This window comes from Malaclemys terrapin, chromosome 4, assembly GCF_027887155.1.
Source record: "Malaclemys terrapin pileata isolate rMalTer1 chromosome 4, rMalTer1.hap1, whole genome shotgun sequence".
NCBI classification, from domain to species: Eukaryota; Metazoa; Chordata; order Testudines; family Emydidae; genus Malaclemys; species Malaclemys terrapin.
Window position 1 is genome coordinate 52505276 of NC_071508.1, and position 20915 is coordinate 52526190.

A 20915-nucleotide genomic window follows, 5' to 3' on the forward strand; every position below is an offset into this window, starting at 1 on the left:
CAAAAAGAAGAACAGGAGTACTTGTGGCACCTTAGAGACTAACAAATTTATTAGAGCATAAGCTTTCGTGGACTACAGCCCACTTCTTCGGATGCATATAGAATGGAACATATAATGAGGAGATATATATACACACATACAGAGAGCATAAACAGGTGGGAGTTGTCTTACCAACTCTGAGAGGCCAATTAATTAAGAGGAAAAAAAAAACTTTTGAAGTGATAATCAAGCTAGCCGAGTACAGACAGTGTGATAAGAAGTGTGAGAGTATTTACAAGGGGAGATAGAGTCAACGTTTGTAATGGCTCAGCCATTCCCAGTCCTTATTCAAACCGGAGTTGATTGTGTCTAGTTTGCATATCAATTCTAGCTCTGCAGTCTCTCTCACTGGTATAATACAATGAAGCCTTTACAACAGACCAATCCTTACAGTGCAAGGTCACGTCTTAAAGGGCCGCCTCAAAATAGTCATGATATACTAAGCAGAATTAATCTCCACTCATATAAGAAAAGCATCTCTGTAAAGCAGCTGATTTTTGTCTGAACTTTGAGTGGTTGCTTAAAGCAGCGGTCACTGTACGTGTGCTAATATTTATAAAAGGCGTGTTAACCCTTATCCAGGATAAATGCATGGTTGACCTAAGACATCACCAAGAAGATGTCAGCAAAGAAACTTCTGCGCTCCTACATATCTGGAAGTGAGCTGGACTTTGTCATACATAAGATAAAAGATGGAAGCATCTTTCATGAAAACTGGGAAGATGATGACAATTTAGCACTTTCACAGTGCCTTTCATTCAAATCTCAAAACACTAAACAAATATTAATGGATTAAGCCTCATAACCTTCTGTGAGGTAAATTCAGGAAGTAGGGTTTCTCTTTACTTTTTTTTTTTTTTTTTGGCAGAGATCCTAGCACCAGAGAGTTGCCTACCACAAATTATTCAGAGCAGTATTCGCAAACAACCACATAATGTCAAAAACACAAATCTTCCTGAGTTACCAGAGAGACGGAGAAGCAAAAAGACTCCCATGACATTGCTGACTGAAAAATTTCAAAGTTCAAACATTTTTGATGAAAAAAATTCCATATTTCAATCAATTTTACCCTCTACGTAAACATCTACAAGTGGAATTTTCTTCTGCCAGCTTTGAGTGAATTTTAAAATCCGACCCTACATTTTAAAGAAAAATGACAAGCTAAGAAAACAGAATAATTCAAGGTTCAGTCAGAGTTATAATCTGTTTACCTGTTTTTTAAAATATATGCACACATACTTTCAAACAAGTATTGGCTTGAATCACTAAAAATATGTCGGGCTTATGCACTACAGGAATTCATGTACAACTATGAAATGCAAAGTTATTTGTGGATATTTAACATTTTGTAAAGAATCAGGTATATTTTTATACATATTTTTACTAACTACCATTTTCTAGGATTTTTTAATTTCATGTAATTAAAATAGAAAAAAATTACCTGTAACTATATATCCTGTGAAGGACCACATTTTTAGACAGCCTATGTCACCTCTCAAAAAATCTCAAAATTCAGCCTTGAAAATGTGGCTATTTTCTTGCGTACCTTCAGTATCTAATCCTGTGAAGATATTTCCATAGTTCTGTTTATAAAAAAAATAGGACCAGATCTTCAACATATCAGCAATCAGCATACCTGAATGGAGACTTGAGAATTTTGTGCCCAGATGGTACTGTTTCTATTGTATTCAAGTTTATTTTTGCATTTTTAAGAATCAATTTTTGTGACATGAGTGCATTAAGCTAATAAATCTTTTGGACAACTTAATAGTACTGTAATTACAAAGAAATAGTGATAAAATGTCAGAACATTCAAAATCAAGGGACGAAGTTCTCCCTAGTTATCATGATGCAATCTCATCACACCAGTGTAATCCAGAAGAAAATCTGACCCCAAATCTAAAATGACAACAGTTATCATAATAATTTTCTGATTTGTTGACATGTCCATAAGTATTGAAGAAAAAACAGGGGGAGGGGGAAGGATTACTTGCTCAAACCACTGATATAAGATTGCTTTTTCTGTTTCTTTTCCTCTACATACCAGACTTTAATAGTTTTTAAATAAATTAATCATAAAAATAATATTGTTAGAACTACATCATTCTGCGTGTGTTAGTTCGATTGCTTTTGGAGGCTATATTTAGTTATTTAGACAAAGCTCTCTTCCATATTTGTGCACAGCAAAAAGGAATCCACAAGTCTAGGCTTTACCAACTGCTGGAAATCTGAATCTTCAAGGCCATCGGGACTCATAACTGCTAGTCTTCGTAAGGCCGCCTGTCAGAAACAATGACAGTACAATTAAGGATTAGTAAATTCTTCACTTTGAGTCCATAACATACAGCGCCTACCGATAACGGTCAACATGTGAAACTGATCTCTGTGCACAGGGCCAACATAGGGACTATGTACTAGACTCAATTGTCCACTCATCCAGTTAAATCTCCCTCTCAATTTGATTATGAAACTGTTCTTTTGAATGTATTATACTGAGTGCATGACCTGTTGTGTCATTTCACTTTCTGTACCTTTGTTTCCCCTCCCTATTGACAGCCAGTACCCCACTGGGCATCAATCATTTTGTGAAATATATGTATAGATATTTAAGGAGTTGTGAGACTGTACTGAATATTATGGTCTTAAGGCTGATAACCAGGAGCTGACATGTCTCAGACTGGTTCATTTCAAGCAGAAGGTAACAGACACTTCTCTCTCTGTTCATGTATGTATTGGGCATTGTACGCAGGGGTGAAAGTAACTTAAAGGACTTACTGATGCACAGGTTGGCTGGGGTCCTGGGCAAGGTGGGGTGGGCGGCTCTGGGCCCCCAGAAGGGGCAGGGCCTCAGGCGGAAGGGGCGGGGCTGGGGCCAGACTCCCCCAGCCAGCCCTTCAGCGCTGTCTAGCCCGGGCCACCTGGGGCACCAGCAGTGATTTAAAGGGCTCCAACTGCTGCTAGGAGCTCTGGGCCCTTTTAAATCTCCGGGCCCCGGGGCAGCTGCCCATTTCCTCCCACACACACACACAAGTCAGCGGCCCTGCTGGTACATTGCTTTAACATCGGCTGTGTACCGGCGGCCACTTTCTTACCCGTCTGCCACACTGGCCCATACCTCTGATTGTATGTCTCACACTGTATGCCTGTTTGCATAGTGAGCCAAATGCTCACCAAGAGATTGTGAAATCTTCAAGAGAGGAAACTTACAGGATGAAATAAATAGCATGAAGGGATCCTCTTTACGAGTAAATACAATAGATTGTTGTGGTATATCAGGATGTGCAGAAATACACCCTGGATCTTTCACTCAGGAGTAAGCTAATAGCATGTTTGTCTTATAAATGGAGGTCATGGCCAATTTGGCTGTAAGACACAAAGGACTTTGGGTGAGATTTCTCTACATGAGAAAAGAGCACCTACTTAATTAAGTCTAGGTTTTGAATGTATGTTATGGTTTTGTTTTATATGTAACTATTTGTTTCCAATACTTGTACTTGCTGTCACTTGAATCTCTATCCTTAGTTAATAAACTTCTACTTGTTTTCACTATAACCATAACTAAATGCTGTGTGTTAAGTGGAGTGGCGAGCTGAGGCAAACTGTGACTACTGTGAGTAACCAGTGGACCAGGGGCGGGGCACTCCAGAGAAACACTCAGCAGACTCAGGGGTCGGAGTGTGCCTATCATCAACAGGCAGAGTGGCCAGTGGAACTGGGGAGCTGACCCCCAGCAGGCATAGACAAGACTTCCCCACACTAAAGCCAGATGATAGAAAGGTGCCTCAGAACCCTGGGTACCCCAGGGAGCGTGACAAAACCTTATTGAAGAACCAGCCCTTGCATTTAGATGTGAACATGGTCTAGTTGGAACTCAGTCTGCTCTTGTCCTCTAAGGCATTCCATAGTCATGTTTATCTCACTGAAGATGCTCTGCCCCCATGTACAAGAGTCTTATTCTGCACTTTGACAATACACATTCTGGCTTCATAATTACTGAATAAGAAAGCTGACGGTATTGAACCCTGTGGCATTCAATATGGAAACACTCTTTGTGAGGAGAAGTATGTCTCTGTCAGGATTCATTCTGATCTATCTTAGAGGAATGAATGAAGCTAACATAGAGCTGGCTTTTCCTTCTCCTGACAGGTCCCGTAAGCAGCACTCTACAGAATCAATGGCAGTAAGGAGCTCCAGTAATATCTATTATACACAAAAACTATATTAAAGAAAAGTTAAAGTTGCCAAGTCAAGCACTCAAAAGGGGTCTTGTAGAAAAAAATAGTACATGATCATGTAATTAAAAACCATATTATAATGCCTGCACACCAGGGCGCTGTTTAAGATTGTACATGCAACTTTAAATTTTGGCATTTCCTAACTTTTAAGTACTTGACTTTGCAACCTTAAATGTTCTTTAAACATACTTTTTGTGTGTGATTTTCTGGGTTTTTAAAAAAGCAAACTGAAAATACAGAAATTCCATCATGTGGAATCATACTGGCCCCTAGAGACATCATCAGCAGAGTTCAATCCTTTAGATCCACTGCCCAGACTTCTGGCACTTGAGCTAATAAAGTAACTGATAGCAGTAGCAAGTTGTCATCCCTTACATATACAAGTGACTAGTGGGGGATAAGACACACTTTGCGGATTTCATGGATATCTGTCGACAGCAGAGGAAGGTTCAGACTCAGGAACCTTGGGTTCAATTCCTGGTGATGGAAAGGAATGTACTCTAGTTCATACAGAACCTTCTGCTCTCTTCCTCACAAGCCTGGTCCATTGTGTCCACATCCTCTCCAGCCTGCCCCTGTGCCAATCCTGTCTCTCCAACCCCTGGGACTCCTCATCCCACTTACAGTCTCTTTGCTCACTCAGTATCAATTTTCCACCCCTTCAGGCTCCTCCTAAATAGTTAAACTTTAGCTAAGTTATAAGCACCTGAAAACTGGTCTTACGATGGAAAGTGTCGAGCAACCTTGACTATAGGCTTTGCTACCAGCTCCACTTATGATGGAGGCTTGAACTCTTGCCAAAGGAAATCAGAGCCAGGAAAAAGCATTGTCTTTGCACCATGTCCTGTTCCAATGCCTGAGTGTGAGTGATCTAGGAAACTGGAGGAGGTTAGAAGCCATTGAATGAGTTTTAAAATACAATTAGAATCAACCAACTCCCAGTGTGGAATTAAATAGGTCATGACTGTAACTTCACTGAGGATGAAGATGACACAAACCTGCTAGCCAAATCTTCCAGGTCCTCTCATTCCCAGGGACAGTAAGTCAGCCCATCGAGCTCCTCTGGTCAGAGCAGAGCTCCCTTCCTCACCCTTCTGGTCCCAGCCAGGAACTGACCTGAGCAAGCCCTACAGTTCCTTTTATTTGAGCCCGCTAGGCTCTGATTGACTGCTTCTGTGCAGCGTTTCTAGACAGCCCTAGAGGACCCACGTTCATTTTTCCTTTCCTGGGGTGGGCGGTGGACTGTGGAGCCTCAAGCAGGGGGCCTTGAAGGGACTGGTACACCCCATCACGGTGTGCGAATCTTGATTTTAATGGGAATTAAGGTACTCAGCACTGGGCCTAAGATGGGAAGGGGATGAGTCTGACATGTAATTAAGTAACACAAGTTTGTTGTAACACACACTGAAATCCCACTGAAATGAAGGGGATTTCTGCATTTTTCAGGAGAGATAAAGGATGGCTTAAGTGCACCTACCAGACAAGCCACTAGAACAGAATCACTGTTATTTCTTTCAGCGGGTGATCTGCAGAGTTCTATAAGGCGAGGAATACCTAAAAGTGTAAAAAAAAATGAAGATAAACAATGTTTGTTGTTATCGAAAACTCGCCATTTTGACACCAAAAATCAGCCTGGTGGATTCTTTAGTTTTATCTGTCTCATTTAATACAATTGTGAATGAATACAACTGCTGTACAAGAGGTGTAGAAGGAACTCTCCACACATGCATTAGAACGAGCTATGCAATTTAAAATTGCCACAGTTAGATAACGGTAAAGCATAAACAAATTCATTGTTTTTACCCTCTACTGCTCTTTTACAATGAATAGAGCTGACCTAAAAAAAATCCTTCCTATCCATCATCCCCCAACTCCCCAAAATAGACAATTTTTAAATGAAAAAAATCTGGTCCTTGCTGTCTCTCTTTGCTGGAGGATCTACTAGTCACATGTGTGTGAGGTTTTAAGTTGAGGAGAGAGTAGATGCTGCATCTTCAAGTGTCACAGCGTCAGCTAGTCACTGTAAAAGCTCTGTATCCCCTCCATCCCTAGCTATGTGTACGAGGAAGCTGCACCTCAGTTTCCACTGAAAAATTAGCCATAGATTCATTTAGCACATTCTCCGCATCTACTGTCAGGACAGACTGTGCAGGGAACCTTGTGGTCTGTAGAGAGCAACCATTAACAAGTGATATAAGAGAGCCTCTCTCCTTGCTAAACCAGCAAGAGCCTCTGCTGCCCTAGTCTCAGCAGGAAGTCATTCTCTCCATATTTTACAGTCTGCCACTAGGTTAGCATTAAATTCTTACAGCTGAGTTTTATGGCTGCATGTGCCACTTCAGGATCTCGGCTGAGCCGTGCCAGGGTAACTGCAGATTTCTGCTGAACTCGCTCACAAGCAGTGACTTCTGCTGAATTCCCAGAAGATGATCTTTCAAAGAGCATTTCCATTAAAAGCTGAACACCTACAAAGAAATGAAAGTTGCTGTTAGTATCTCTCCCAGAAAACAAAAACTTCTATACAAGAAAGTAGTTTAAAAGCGAAGCAAGCTGAATAATGACACACAACTGCAACAGATGATTTTGCTGTTCAGAATATAGGCACAATCTGTATCTGCGCAAAAACATATGTTGTCTACAGAAAGCTAGAAAACATATGGAACCAGCAAATACATGCACATTTCCCCCTCTTCTCTCTGGATTGTTCTAGTACAGATTGACGTGTGGATTTTAGACTGACCTATCACATCTGGCTCAAAATCTGTGGCAAGGCTTTTAGTTCTTAGTTACATTTAACTTCCAATTCAAGATAAACCTATATGCAGGGGCCTGAAGTACATTAGAAGATCTTTCAGGTAACATGTATAACATGTAACATGTACTAACATGTATGTAACTTTCCTTTCCTGCTCATATGTTTTAAAACACCTTTTTAATTTTTCAATTTAATCAAGGCTAATAGACTGAATTCTCAATTCAAATACATTTGTATGTTTCCCATGGACTTCAATGACACAGACATGGATGTGAAGGAAGATATTCATCTCATGTTTTAGTTGTTGCATTCTCAGTAAAGTTTTATGCTTCAATTTATTCATCCAAAAAACTCCAAGATATGTGCCTTGGTTTCCAACTGTTATAACATGACATTATAACCCCACTCCTGCCTTAATTTCCTGCAACTGTAAAAAAAAATTAAAACAAAAAAGTAAAAAAAATTAAAACAAAAAAGTAAAAAAAATTAAAACAAAAAAGTAAAAAAAAATTAAAATAGATATTAAATGTTAAATTCTGCCAGTGTAGTCATGGCACAGGCTGCTGTGAGGTGTCTGGTTCAGTATCTTTAGCTTGCTGAACTAATGTTATTGAGAGGACACTGAGGATACGGACTCAGGATTTCCAGTTTGCTGGCCTGATACCATGGGAAAGGATGCAGCCAGGTCACAGGCTCATCACCTCTAGCTTGGTGGTCTGATGGCAAAACACAAACCTCTTACCAACATCTCATCCAATGTCTTGTGCAGGGAGGAGATGCTCAGATTGGGAGGCAGCTCCTCTGTGCTCCCCTCTAAAGATTAGGGTCCTTTAAGGTGTTTCAAGTTGAGCACAGATTCACTAGTCACTTTTTGACTAGTTGGGGCACACATGTACATATGTATACATGCACACACACACAGGGCAAGGTTGTCACTTTAAGGCATTACCCAATTTTGCAGGCTTTGGGCTGCACAGTGTTCCCTGTTACACTGCGATTGCTGCAAGTTCGTGCTATGTTCTGTTACTAGGGAGGCATGCACACAGCACCATGTCCAGGTAGCTCTGTTGGCTAGTGCAGAGGGAGCAGGTTCATAGCCTTATCCTTGCACAACCCCAATAGACATCTCATACCACCAGCCAAGCTAGACTCCTCTCTCCTGGTGCTTTGGGGGAGATGGATCCTTCACAGAAGTGCAAGGGAAAGGAAAATTATCTGTGTACTCTTCCTCTATGTACCTTGTATAATGTGTGTCTTGATACTACACTGATGGCCACCCTGTAAATATCTGTAACAATAATACAATCAAAACAGCAATGAAGCAGCTACTGTACTCAATTAGATGTTTTGATGACCCATCAGCTCCCTGGACACATCCACACAGTAAGAGAAAAAAAGATTCCTTGCAGCCCCTAGACTTCTAATGAACTAGATTACAGGGGAGAACCCACTGGGGCACTAGTAACATGGTTATCTATAACTAAAACATAAAATATCACACTGCCAAATATATCTAGAGCAAAACACCCTAAGTATAAGTCTTACAGGTATCATGATACCTTTTAAAACAGGACATAATGATTAAGAGATGAGAGCAACAGCCAGATTATTAAAATTATATCATCCACAAAACCTACCTTTTCAGTACAAAAACATCAGAGAGGGGAAGATAGATGGATGGATAGATAGATAGATACTATGCCAAAAACATTTTAAAAGGGGATATGAAGCTCTTTTTCCATTCCAATTAAATACCATTACAACTGAACTCCCATTAGTTTAATAGAGCAAGGATTTCACTCAGAATGTCAACAATCTGTACACTTCTGTCTATGTATTTATTGTTACCTATATCTGTAATTTAATATTATGGTCATATTTTATTGTTATATTTTTGTTAGAACATTTACACAATTAACAAAAATATTAATTGCTTCCAATTAGCAAAAGAATCAGAGCTAGAAACCAAAGTTGAGGAGACCAACCAAGATCTTCCAATTCCAAAAACTCTTCTCTCATCAGTGTCTCTGGTTTCTAACCAACTGCTAATTGTTACCATATTACACAGACATAGGAAACTATTATGCACAAGTTGGCTCTCACGCCTTTTCACAAGCCTAGAGGCAGCTGCCTTGATCTGAGCTTCCAACAAGAGGGAAATATGCAGACTTTATTGTACCACAAACACACTTTGGTTAATTAAGTCTAAGTTTTACATGGACATGTGCCAGGACTAAAATGATCACTTACTTCCATCTTCTCACTGGCTAAGAGGGAGGGCTAGATGGCACCGTGTGCTAATACATTAACATTTTAACACTCTGCGTCTGGGTCCAAATAAAGTTTATTCATCACAAATGAAGTGAATATGTGTGGTCTCAACTTAGACTATAGTGGATGTTCATGCACATCCCCAAACTGCCGCACAATGTATTGAAACCTGCAGTGTCAATTCAGCAAGGACCTGATCCTGTAAAGTGCTAGGTGCCCTCCACTCCAACTGGGCTTGATTCTCCTTTCTCACTCATTTGGCATTGGTGTAACTCCATTGACTTCCATAAAGTTCCTCTTGATTTACACCAGTCTGAGTGAGAAGAGAAGAGAATCGGGGAGGGGAGGGATAGCTCAGTGGTTTGAGCATTGGCCTGCTAAACCCAGGGTTGTGAGTTCAATCCTTGAGGGGGCCACTTGGGAATCTGGGGCAAAATCAGTACTTGGTCCTGCTAGTGAAGGCAGGGGGCTGGACTCAATGACCTTTCAAGGTCCCTTCCAGTTCTAGGAGATGGGATATCTTCAGTGGCAGTGGAGAGTGCTCATCACTTCTCAGAGGACTCAGCACCTTGTAGGATTTGATCCTACGAGGAGCAGACTGGAATAGTGGGTGTATTATAGGTAAAGATGAAGCTGTAATAACAAACTGTTTAGAGGATGCCTAATTGAAAATACATGAACTTACACACAGCATGACCCTACACAGACTTTTGCCTAATATATAGTGTAATCCATATACAAGACAACCTTGTTGTAAGGCAGCTTTACTTCACACACTCTCTCTCTCTCACATACACACCTGACACAAACACACAAAAGTAAGGAAATGAAAACCTAAGCCTCCTCCTATGTGTCCATGGACCCTATTGAATCCAGGTTAGTTTGTGCCAATCCTCCATCAGTCAGGTCTGTGTGCATAACACTTTCAGCTATAACATGAGAAATGACTAAAAATGACCCTAAATCTAATTATATTTAGCAAACAGACCACTGCATCATTTCTCCTCAGAATCCACTTCTAAAAAGTTTTGTGTAAACAAAAAATGATTTTAAGAGTATTGGTCAACACTGAAAATGTAGGTCTCCTAAAGAAATGTTTCAGCCACAATTCAAATTCAAACCCTCTCTATTAAAAACATATTATGCAAAACCAAACAAAACTTCATGGGACAGAAAAAGCTGTGTGGAACGTCACTGACTAGCCATCTACTTTTAGAGATCAAGAGGAATTTATGCCCCATTTTAAGATCATATAATCGTAATTATAGAGTTGCTACCAGGTGCCTCTCTAAAATCAGTTAGATCTCCTATTTCCTTATCCACAGGACTGTTCTCCTGCCCTTACAGTCTCCTATAATACCTTGTTGTTGTTTTTTTAACCTTTCCTCGTCTGTCAGGTTTTCTAAACCATTTATCATACTCGTTGACTCTGCCCATTTGTCCACATCTTTCCTAAAGTGTAATTCCCAGAACTGGATACAGTACTCCTGCAGAGGCTTTAGCAGGACAATTACCTTCTGTGTCTTAAATATGACAATACACCTCAGAATGATATTAGCCTTTTTTGCAACTGCAACATATTTTTGACTCATTCAATTTGTGATCCACTAATGCCCCCAGACCCTTTTCACAGTAATACTGCCTAGCCTATTCCCCCATCTTGTAATTGGGCATTTGATTTTTCCTTCTTAATGGAAGCACTTTGTTAAATTTCTTCTTGTTAAATTCAGACCAATTCTCCAATTTTGAATTCTAATCCTGTCTTCCAAAGTATTTGCAACCACTCCCAGCTTGGTGTCATCTACAATTTTATAAGCATATTCTCCATTCCATTATCCAAGTCATTAATGAAAATATTGACTAGTACTGGATCCAAGACTGATCCCTATTGCACCCCAATAGATATCCGTCCCAGTTTGACAGCAAACCATTAACTACTTTTTGAGTAGTCTTTCCACCAGTTGTGCATCCATCTTATAGTAATTCCTCTAGACCACATTTCCTTAGTTTGCTCATGAGAGAATGTCATGTGGGACTGTCAAAAGCCTTACTAAAAATCAAGAAGAACAGGAGAGATATCAAGTCTACTGCTTCCACCCTATCTCTAGGCCAGTAAACCTGTCATAGAAGGAAATTAAGTTGGTGTGGAATGATTTGTCCTTGACAAATCTATACTGGCTATTTCTTATAACGCTATAATCCTCTAAGTGCATACAACTTGATTGTTTAATAAGTTGTTCTAGTATCTTTCCAAATATCAAAGTTAGGCAGACTGGTCGAATTCCCTGGGTCCTCTTTGTTCCACTTTTTAAAGGCAGGCCCTATTTTTGCCTTTCTCCAGTCCTCTGGGACCTCACCCATCCTCCAGGAGTTCTCCACAAAAAACAAAACAAACAAACAAAAAACTAATGATCCTGAGACTGCTTCAGCTAGTTCTTTAAGTATCCTAACAACTTCATTTCATCAGGGCCTGCTGACTTGAATGTATCCAACTTATATAAATAGTCTTTAACCTGCTCTTTCCTCATTTTGGCTTACGTTCCTTCCCCATTTTTCTTAACGTTAATTGCACTGGAGTATCTAGTCACAATTAACCTTTTTAGTGGAGACTGAAGCAAAACAGGCATTAAACCCCTAAGTCTTTTTGATATCACTTAGTAACTTTCCTTCCCCACTAAGTATACCTACCATTATCCCTTACATTTTCTTCCCATGGAACCTTGCCTACCAGTTCTCTGAGTTTGTTAGTCTGCTTTTTTTAAAATCCATTGTCCTTATTCTGCTGCGCTTTCTTTAGAATAATGAAATCTATCATTTCATGATGACTTTCACCCAAACTGCCTTCCACCTTCAGATTTGCAATCAATTCCTCCCTGTTGGTCAGAATCAAATCTAAAATGTACACTTCCCAAATAATGAAGTTTTGCCAAAAATATCATTAAAGGGCTATGGGAAAGCATTGCTTCTGCTGTTTGTACATTTTGGAGCAGTAATGTCTTATTATAGCATTATACAGTTTGAATGAAACAATGCAGGATGCTAATGTACAAATTACATAGATGATGTAATCTGATTTATGAGAATCACAGATCTTCTCAAACATCTTAAGTCTTAATTTACGGAAACAAATGTTACTATCAAAATGCTTCAGATTGCCTCAACATACATCTGTGAGTAATGACGTGAACTATAAATATTAAATCAGCAGGATGGCTATGTATCTGAAGTCTTCTAAATCATGTTGTAGAATGACAGCGAATTTCAATTATAAGGCCATTCTGAGACCTCACTTTGTATCCCCCATCAACCTGTATTGGCCAGCAGATGCAGATTCCACAAAGAATTATAGCAAACAACAGGCTTCATTTGCATTGGATCGCATCCGTAGATCATGTTGCCCTGTGATTAACACAGGTCACCTCTCAAGCTCTCTCCTTTTCTCACATGCATTCCATACATACAGATACAGCATTAACTCAGCTCAAATACATACCATTTCCTTGAATTATTTCTGAAGCACACTGGTCCAGCACAGACATGTTTGCTAATATTGTCACAACCTGCATTAATGAAAGAGTAGAACATAAAATATAATGTTACAATTCAGAAATGATAAATATACTCACTATTAAATATACTAAATAAGATAGTATAACCAGAACAATAAAAAACTATCCTTGTGTGCTAACATTTTATTATCACTTCTCCATACTCTGAGGTTGCTTCAACTTACACTCAGCTGTTAATAACATTCAAGAGTTGCTGGAGTGTAGTGGACTCCAATTATGTCTCCTTTCCCCCAGCCATGCCACCAACATGTACTGGGGGTTGCCAGATGGAGATTGTGGATCCATTACTCCTACAACAGAGGATTTCCTTGGTGGTAAGATTTGCATACTTTATGGAAGTCCCTTTATGCTGCTAAATCCTCATAAAGGGGCTGAAGGGCTACAAACAATTGAGCCTCTCGCAGTCTTCATTTAGGTACAAATCCTGAATTCCATACTTAAATTCAGACACAACTCCCATTGAGTAAGTACTGAGAACTTCAGTGTATATCCAAGCAATACTACTACTTAGAAATTAGTTTTAATCTTCAAAGCAATGATAGAAACACTGATTAATCCTCAGAACCCCCTTGGGAGGTTGGTATATTGGGCCCTGATTCTGGAAAGCATACCTATTCAAGGACAACACATAAGTAGGATTTAGCACACACTCAAGTGTTGTCCTGAACAGAGATGGACTTAAACACATGCTTAAATGTTTTCCTGAATTGGTAGCAAACTGTTGAATGTTGACTGTTTACAGGGACAACAGACTTCTAATATCTGAACTGCCCTGGAGAGGGCTGTACAGTGCAGATACATGTTTGGGGGAAATTTGAGAACTTGGAGTGCATTGGGTCACCCTGCAAGTAGCAACCAAAGCTGATGGAAGCCAGAGTGTGACTGGAGTGTTGCTGACAGACTGCTGGGGTTAGAACTACTGGACCAAGACTGTAGCTATACACAGACACTCGTATGTGACCTGCATCCTGTTTGCGAGAGGCCCAGGTTGGGAGCTACAACGGCAAACATTCTGAAGCACCCATGCTTTCAGGGCAGGTGCTGACAACCCATACTGGTATGGATTGCACCCTGGAATGTGACAGAAATTAGGGACCTGATTGGAAGAACTGCTGAGCAATCACAATAGGAGTTGTGGTCTTCAGTGCTTCTCAAAATCAGATCCAAAGCAATTTGTCTTTGGCCATACAATAACTCATCGATAGAGGTTGGATTAGAACTCAGAAACAGCTACCTCCTAATCCCACACTCCTAGCTCCTAATCCACTATACTATACTGGTTTTGTTGATGCAGTGCTTCAGGGTCACATGCAAAGATATTGTTATTTAACATTCACATAACTCCCTGCATATCTTGCTGCATGCAAAGAACCATACATGTTGTTGACATTACTGTGTAAAGGGATTGTGAATAACCGTTATTATATGTAAATTCCAAAACAAAGCAAATAAATAATTGCATTAAAAGGATTTTTTTTCGTCTTTTTTTCCTTATTCTGGCTTGATGCTGTTGATCTGCTTGAGGAATAATGGAGGGAAGGAGGATACATTTGACTAACAGCTTTTGGTTGTAGGATTTGTGTTCGCAAACAAACAAACTTCCTTGACAGGTGTAAGCAAGCATGAGAACAAATTACCATTAATGTTGATCTCAACTCTGCCATTATAGTAACAAAGGTGACTAATTTTTGGTGCTCTGACAGAAAGGTCTTCCACTTTCCAAGGCAGTGTTACAGTGTCATCTCTCTGAATAAATTCACTTACTTAGAATGCAAATGAACTGCTGAATCTCTAAAGAGTGACAGGTAGAAAAATGGAAACTCAATATATGTCTAGGTATTTATTCCATGTTAATTATTAACAGAGTTTCAAGCAGCGTGTATATATTTTTTCATTCTAAATTATATCCTGTTAATGAAAATTACTTCCTCTATGCAGAGTCAGTACCCCATGTGGCTCTCTAAGTGATAGAGGAATTCAATTAACCACAATTTGAATACATGCCAATTATTTCACGTCTTCAAGTTATTTTATCTAATAAGTATTTTTATATGTAAAAATGTGTTGTGTATCTTTCTATACAAGATTATTTGAGTGAGGGGTGTATTTGGGCTCAATCAAGACAGCGCTGCTTTCTTTGATTATACAGTACTGCATATTTTTGTGAGATATTTATGCACTGGACAAAATGGGTTAAATTACTCCTGTGTAGAGGGACAGAGGGTCCTGTGGCACCTTTAAGACTAACAGAAGTATTGGAGCATAAGCTTTCGTGGGTGAATGCCCACTTTATCAGTCTGATGGAGCTTATGCTCCAATACTTCTGTTAGTCTTAAAGGTGCCACAGGACCTTCTGTTGCTTTTTACAGATTCAGACTAACACGGCTACCCCTCTGATACTTGACACCTGTGTAGAGGGTTATGCAGAGGCTTATGCATCACTCAGGCCCAACTAAAGCCTTATTTTGAGATCTTAAGCAGGTCTTAAAGGCACTTAAGCTTTAGAGTAAAGACCAAACTATGAATCTTTAACTTAACTGTTATTTCCATCTTAACATATAGACGTGAAATCCAGAAGCCCACCAAATGTCCAGACAGACCAAAGCCCACCAAAGGTCTAACTGTCTTTGAAAGGAAAGGCCTTTGAAAAATACTAGGTATTATACGAAATTAATTTATAACAAATAAAAAGATGTGTCATAGAATGCCACAACTCTTTATCATGAAAGTTTTCCAGAAAAAGAAGACGGAAATATCTTGGACATGTGTTAAGCGTGAAGCCAGAGCACCTAGGATGGCAGGCATGCCATTGGGCAGCTGGAAGAACATGACAAAGGGGTCAACTGAAAAAAAATCTCTTCATTAAAACACTAGCCAGAAAGGGAAAACTTACAGGACTTAACATCATAAGAGAACATGCAAGAATGGTGCAGGATAGACAGGGATGGTGGTGCCTTGTTTATGCTCTAAGCACCATCTGACAGCATGAGAATTCTGATTCTTTCACTCAAAGTGAGCAGAATTTTTCAGATTTTTCAGTGGAAAAATGAGTCATACCTTTTTGTAATGTAAACTACATACACAAGCAACATAGAATACAGATTAACTGGGAGAAGACACTACTCTAAGTGTTTGTACTTATTCTTATATAGCATATACTTATTGGGATTACCAGTTTAGTATAAGTACAACTTCTATCTCTCACAGCAAGATTCATACAATGGAGAGACTCTGTAATGCAGGCCAAAGGCCAAGGACAATGTAAACACTAAAAATGGACTCTCCGGACGAAAACACAATTCTATCTGTAGACAAAGCCTAATTATCATCATTTTGAGGAAAATGCTCCTCTTTTTCATAGACTCATAGAAATGTAGGGCTGGAAGGGACCTCAAGAAGTCATCAAGTCCAGCCCCCTGTGCTGAGATAGGATCAAGTAAACCCTGAGAAATCCAGCCTTTTCTTAAAAACCTCCAATGAGGGGGATTCCACAATCTCCCCGGGAAGCGTATTCCAGAGTTTAACTACTCTTATAGTTAGGGAGTTTTTTCTAATATCTAACCTAAATCTCCTTTGCTGCAAATCTGAAATTTGTCTGGATCCTTTAGCAACCAATGAATTCTGTGTCATAGGACAGTACAAGATTAGGAGACCTATGAAAACGGAACACAGACCACATTCTCACTATCTGCCAATGCTCAAGATCTACAGGACCATTGGGAAAGTCACAGCTCAAGACAATCAGGATTTTCAGTACTGCAGTGTAATTCCTAGACATAATATCTCTAGGAAAGCTGTCAATAAACATAGCAACCTCAACCATAAGGTGTCAGGGAAGGGTAGTGGCCACAAAATACACTGTTTGCTCATTGGCCTTAGAATACTCCCATGTCTAGAGGAAGCCACATTTCTCTGAACCTTTTTTGGACTCTCTCGATAGGAGGAACCAAATCACTCACAGAATCAAAGGATTGATAATGGAATAGATGCACCATTTCACCTCAGAGTCACCCATTAAAATCCAGTCCAGTGCTGTTGTGACTGGAAGCTGTTACTACCCAATGGCTATCCAGTGGTCTATGCTGAGTTCATGAAAAGGCAGCTGCATCAACAAAACCTCTACCACAATTGATAGCAACAACACCCTTATTAGCATTCTCTGCAAAGAGGCCATGAATATGCAGGGAAAGAAAACCATCTCAACTCCTAGTTGTGGGCCTTCCAGATAAAGGCTGGGGCATATTGGTGGAGCAGAGTGTGAGAGCTTGCATTATCATTTCCTAGTAAGTCGTTCTTTGGTGACTAAAGATGTACACTCAAGTCCTCAGACAAATCTACATTCATTTCCAGACCAAAGTAACTGGGTTGTGTTTTGCATAAACTTCAGATAATCCAACACCCAAGACGCTTGTCTTTCCCCCTCAATCCCCCTCACCCTCTTACTATAGATACAAGTTAAATTTTTAGTAATGGGTGCAACACATACATGCAAAAACACATCTTCACAATCATTGCTGCAGCAGCTGAAAATTTTATCTGAATTTTTAATAGATCACCAAGAGTACATTTGCCATAGTATGGATTTTAGAGCAAAACACAATAAAAAGAACTAAAAAGAACAGGAAAAACAAAAGACCAATACTCTCTCTCATTGGCTCAGGAACCATTATTCTGTATCAAATTCTCTCACCGTTGGGAAAACCAACTCATCTTCCATAGAATAGCAGGGAAAAAATGAATTAATTATATACTTCCTGGTAGAGAGAAAATCAGCAGCAGTTTTTGGATATTTGAAAAGTATCTTAAGGATTTCAAGTGGAATTTATCTTTGCTCAGAATTTTTGTGGTTTTATAGCATATCACCATTACAGCAGCAGAGGGCTGATATCAAGAACAACCATCTAGCTCCCAGTTACGCTCTACCCCAGGGGTCGGCAACGTTCGGCACGTGGCTCGCCAGGGTAAGCACCCTGGCAGGCCGGGCCAGTTTTATTTACCTGCTGACGCGGCAGGTTCAGCCGATCGCGGCCCCCACTGGCCGCGGTTCACCGTCCCGGGCCAATGGGGGCGGCGAGAAGCCGCGGCCAGCACATCGCTCACCCGCGCCGCTTCTCGCCACCCCCATTGGCCCAGGACTGTGAACCATGGCCAGTGGGGGCCACGATCGGCCAAACCTGCCGCATCAGCGGGTAAATAAAACTGGCCCGGCCCGCCAGGGTGCTTACCCTGGCAAGCCGCGTGCCGAACGTTGCCGACCCCTGCTCTACCCAGCGTAAACAGGTATCTGACATTCTTCAATAAGCATCAGATGGGTAGCCATGTTAGTCTGGATCTGTAAAAACCAACAGAGAGTCCTGTGGCACCTTTAAGACTAACAGATGTATTGAAGCATAAGCTTTCGTGGGTGAATGCCCACTTCGTCGGATGCATGTGACAGGCTCCAATACATCTGTTAGTCTTAAAGGTACCACAGGACTCTGTTGCTTCAATAAGCATGTAACAATTGCACTACATTTCCCACAAAGTATTAGCCACAACAATAAATCATAGATTGGGTAAGGTCTGGGGAGAGGATTTAAGACAAATCTCTTAAAATGATACTTCCTATTCCCTATGAGGCTCTAAATTACGCTGGAGAGTGTGAAGTGGCACCCAGAGAGCAGGATCAGGGAAAGGGAAAGGTGGTTTACAGCCACATCTCCACTGGGCCCAAGACCTGCTCCTCAATTTCTAAATTTCAGCCAACTTCACACTTCATCAATTCCTTAGAAGTATTTGAGTATCCAAACGCTAGGATTCTCATTACCATTGTACCTACACATGATGCAAATCATATTTCTTTCTTTCTTATCAGTAGTTGGTATTTTAATGAGTAGTAGCAGTTACAGTACATGCTCAGATTTAGGGATGGGCAAAGTAGCTCGGATAAGATAAGAATCAAGCCAAACTAGAACTGAACCAAAAAAAAAAAAAAATGTGAGGTTTGAAGCCAATGGGTTACCCTGCTTTGGGATTTTCAAACACACCTCTGAATTGCCTGGTTTTGGCTGGAAGCAGAAGTACTAAAATACCTTGAGAATGGCTATTTTCATGCTGTAGCAATGCTACCTACACTAGGAATTTCTGGAAATTTCTAGAGACCCTCTCTCAGGTGATTTCCAGCTTTTCAAATGGAACAGACTGGGATAAGCTCAAGAAGAACCTGAATAAGCATCCCAGCTTCTGGAAGATTATCCAAACCTCTGAAGCTTTTTACATCCGTCTATCACTAATTTTGATTGGAAACTATTTCTGAAGGGCTCATAGTTCAGAAAGAAACTTGACTTCACCTGGCAACTTAGTATTTCAGGCCAAATTTGATTTAAATCAGTTCTGCCATTTTTAAGTTCTAGAAGTAGAAAGAAAGAAAGAAAGAAAGAAAGAAAGAAAGAAAGAAAGAAAGAAAGAAAGAAAGAAAGAAAGAGAAACAGGTTTTGTGGTTTGAGATTCTTTTTGATGCTCCTATAAATCAAAAGCAGCTTCATGTTTCAAAATGAAATTTGGAAGCCATTAGTCTACAAATTGAATAAAGACCTTCGGGTGCTTTTTTTTCCTTAAAAACAATTTAAACAGTTAAAATATTGAGGTAAGAACAGCAAGTAATCCACATGTGCCGTTAACTACTGTTCATATTGTATTGTTCTTTGCATTTATTAACAGTCTCTCTTTGGTCAAAAATGCAGTCTTTATACTGTCTCTTCTGATGTATTTCCCCTGTTGTATTTGCTATGCATACCTCAGCTTCAACAGCTGAAACACTTTACTTTAGCTCAGAATCACAGTAGCAGGCAACAGGAAGCTATGTGAGCCTCCACCTCGAGATATTGTCTCAAAATATGGATACAGTTATTAACTTTAGGGATCATTTAACAATTACTTCACAGAGACATAATGGTGATGGGCACCCTAGAAATACAGATCAGACTGATAGATAAACTGATCAGCAAGTATTTGTACCACTACATGAAATCAGAGTTGTTCAAGTATGTGTCACAGGCTGTCAACTACTGAATGAGATTCTCATTTAGTTCTAATACTATAGGGCTATGCCTTGGTGCAGGGGAATCAAAATTTTACTTGTTATCGTGAAATTATAATGGTGTAGTCTACAGCACAATGACAATCACAGAATCAGTGAGACATAATGAACATGGAGACCCACCATGCCACTTTTACAGAGACACCTTTCAGACTAGAACTTTAAGCACTTCCCTTAAAGGTCCTGATCCAAAGCACTTAAGTACAGGAATAGTTCCATTGACGCCAATGGGATTCCTCACATGCTTAAAGTTATGTGAGTTAATGCTTTGCTAAATTGAGGCCTAAAAGTTAATCTTCAGAGATGCTGAGCATTCAGAACTCTGGGTGCTTAGCACCACTGAAAAAAACAGGCTCTAAACAAATGTATTAGTGACTTAGGAGGTCTGCAATGTATTTTTAAAACTCTATGGGAAGTCTCTTCTCTTTAAATCTTACATAGCTTAATAATAAATATATGTTTCATATCTTTACAATTGTTGCCACATCATGTTAGTCTTATGGATTTATAAAATTCACCTCTCAATATCTCACAGCGCATATACAAAATCTAATACAGTGGTTCCCAAACTGGGGTTCGTGAACCCCTGGGGGTCTGCAAAATGTTACAGGGGGTTCTCGGAAAAAAATTCCCTAATGGTGGACAAAGCTGTCCGTAGGGACCCCGAGCAGTACGGGGCCAGCAGCCCGGACTCACTGGACTTCCACGAGCTAAGCAGATCAAAGCAACATATCTATCACACAGAGGAGATTTAAACTTCAAGACTCCTTATAAGAAATGGAAAGGGAGGTGGATATTTTTTGCTGTTTTTAAAATTAAATAGGCAGCTAGTATTGTTTTTTTTTTTTAATTATTATGAAGAACAAGTTTAAGCTTTGTTGTAATGTGCATTGTTTGCCTGGACTGCTCAAGACCTGAATGCTTGTGTAGGAGGAACTCTTTGAGTTGGCTTCTTAAATACCTTCATG

General features: G+C 39.9%; 1 protein-coding gene across 1 annotated transcript in view; it reads right to left on the reverse strand.

Annotated features, from left to right (window-relative positions):
- Positions 1–393: 393 nt before the first annotated feature.
- INSC (INSC spindle orientation adaptor protein) overlaps positions 394–20915 on the reverse strand; it is a 222310-nt gene continuing 201788 nt past the window's right edge. Inside the window, exons 10-13 of the mRNA XM_054024946.1 lie at positions 12794–12860; positions 6584–6739; positions 5752–5828; positions 394–2319 (exon numbers count right to left, since the gene is read on the reverse strand). Of these exons, the coding sequence (XP_053880921.1) occupies positions 2191–2319; positions 5752–5828; positions 6584–6739; positions 12794–12860 (429 nt within the window). The 3' untranslated portion in view covers positions 394–2190. The remainder of the gene's footprint in view (positions 2320–5751; positions 5829–6583; positions 6740–12793; positions 12861–20915) is intronic.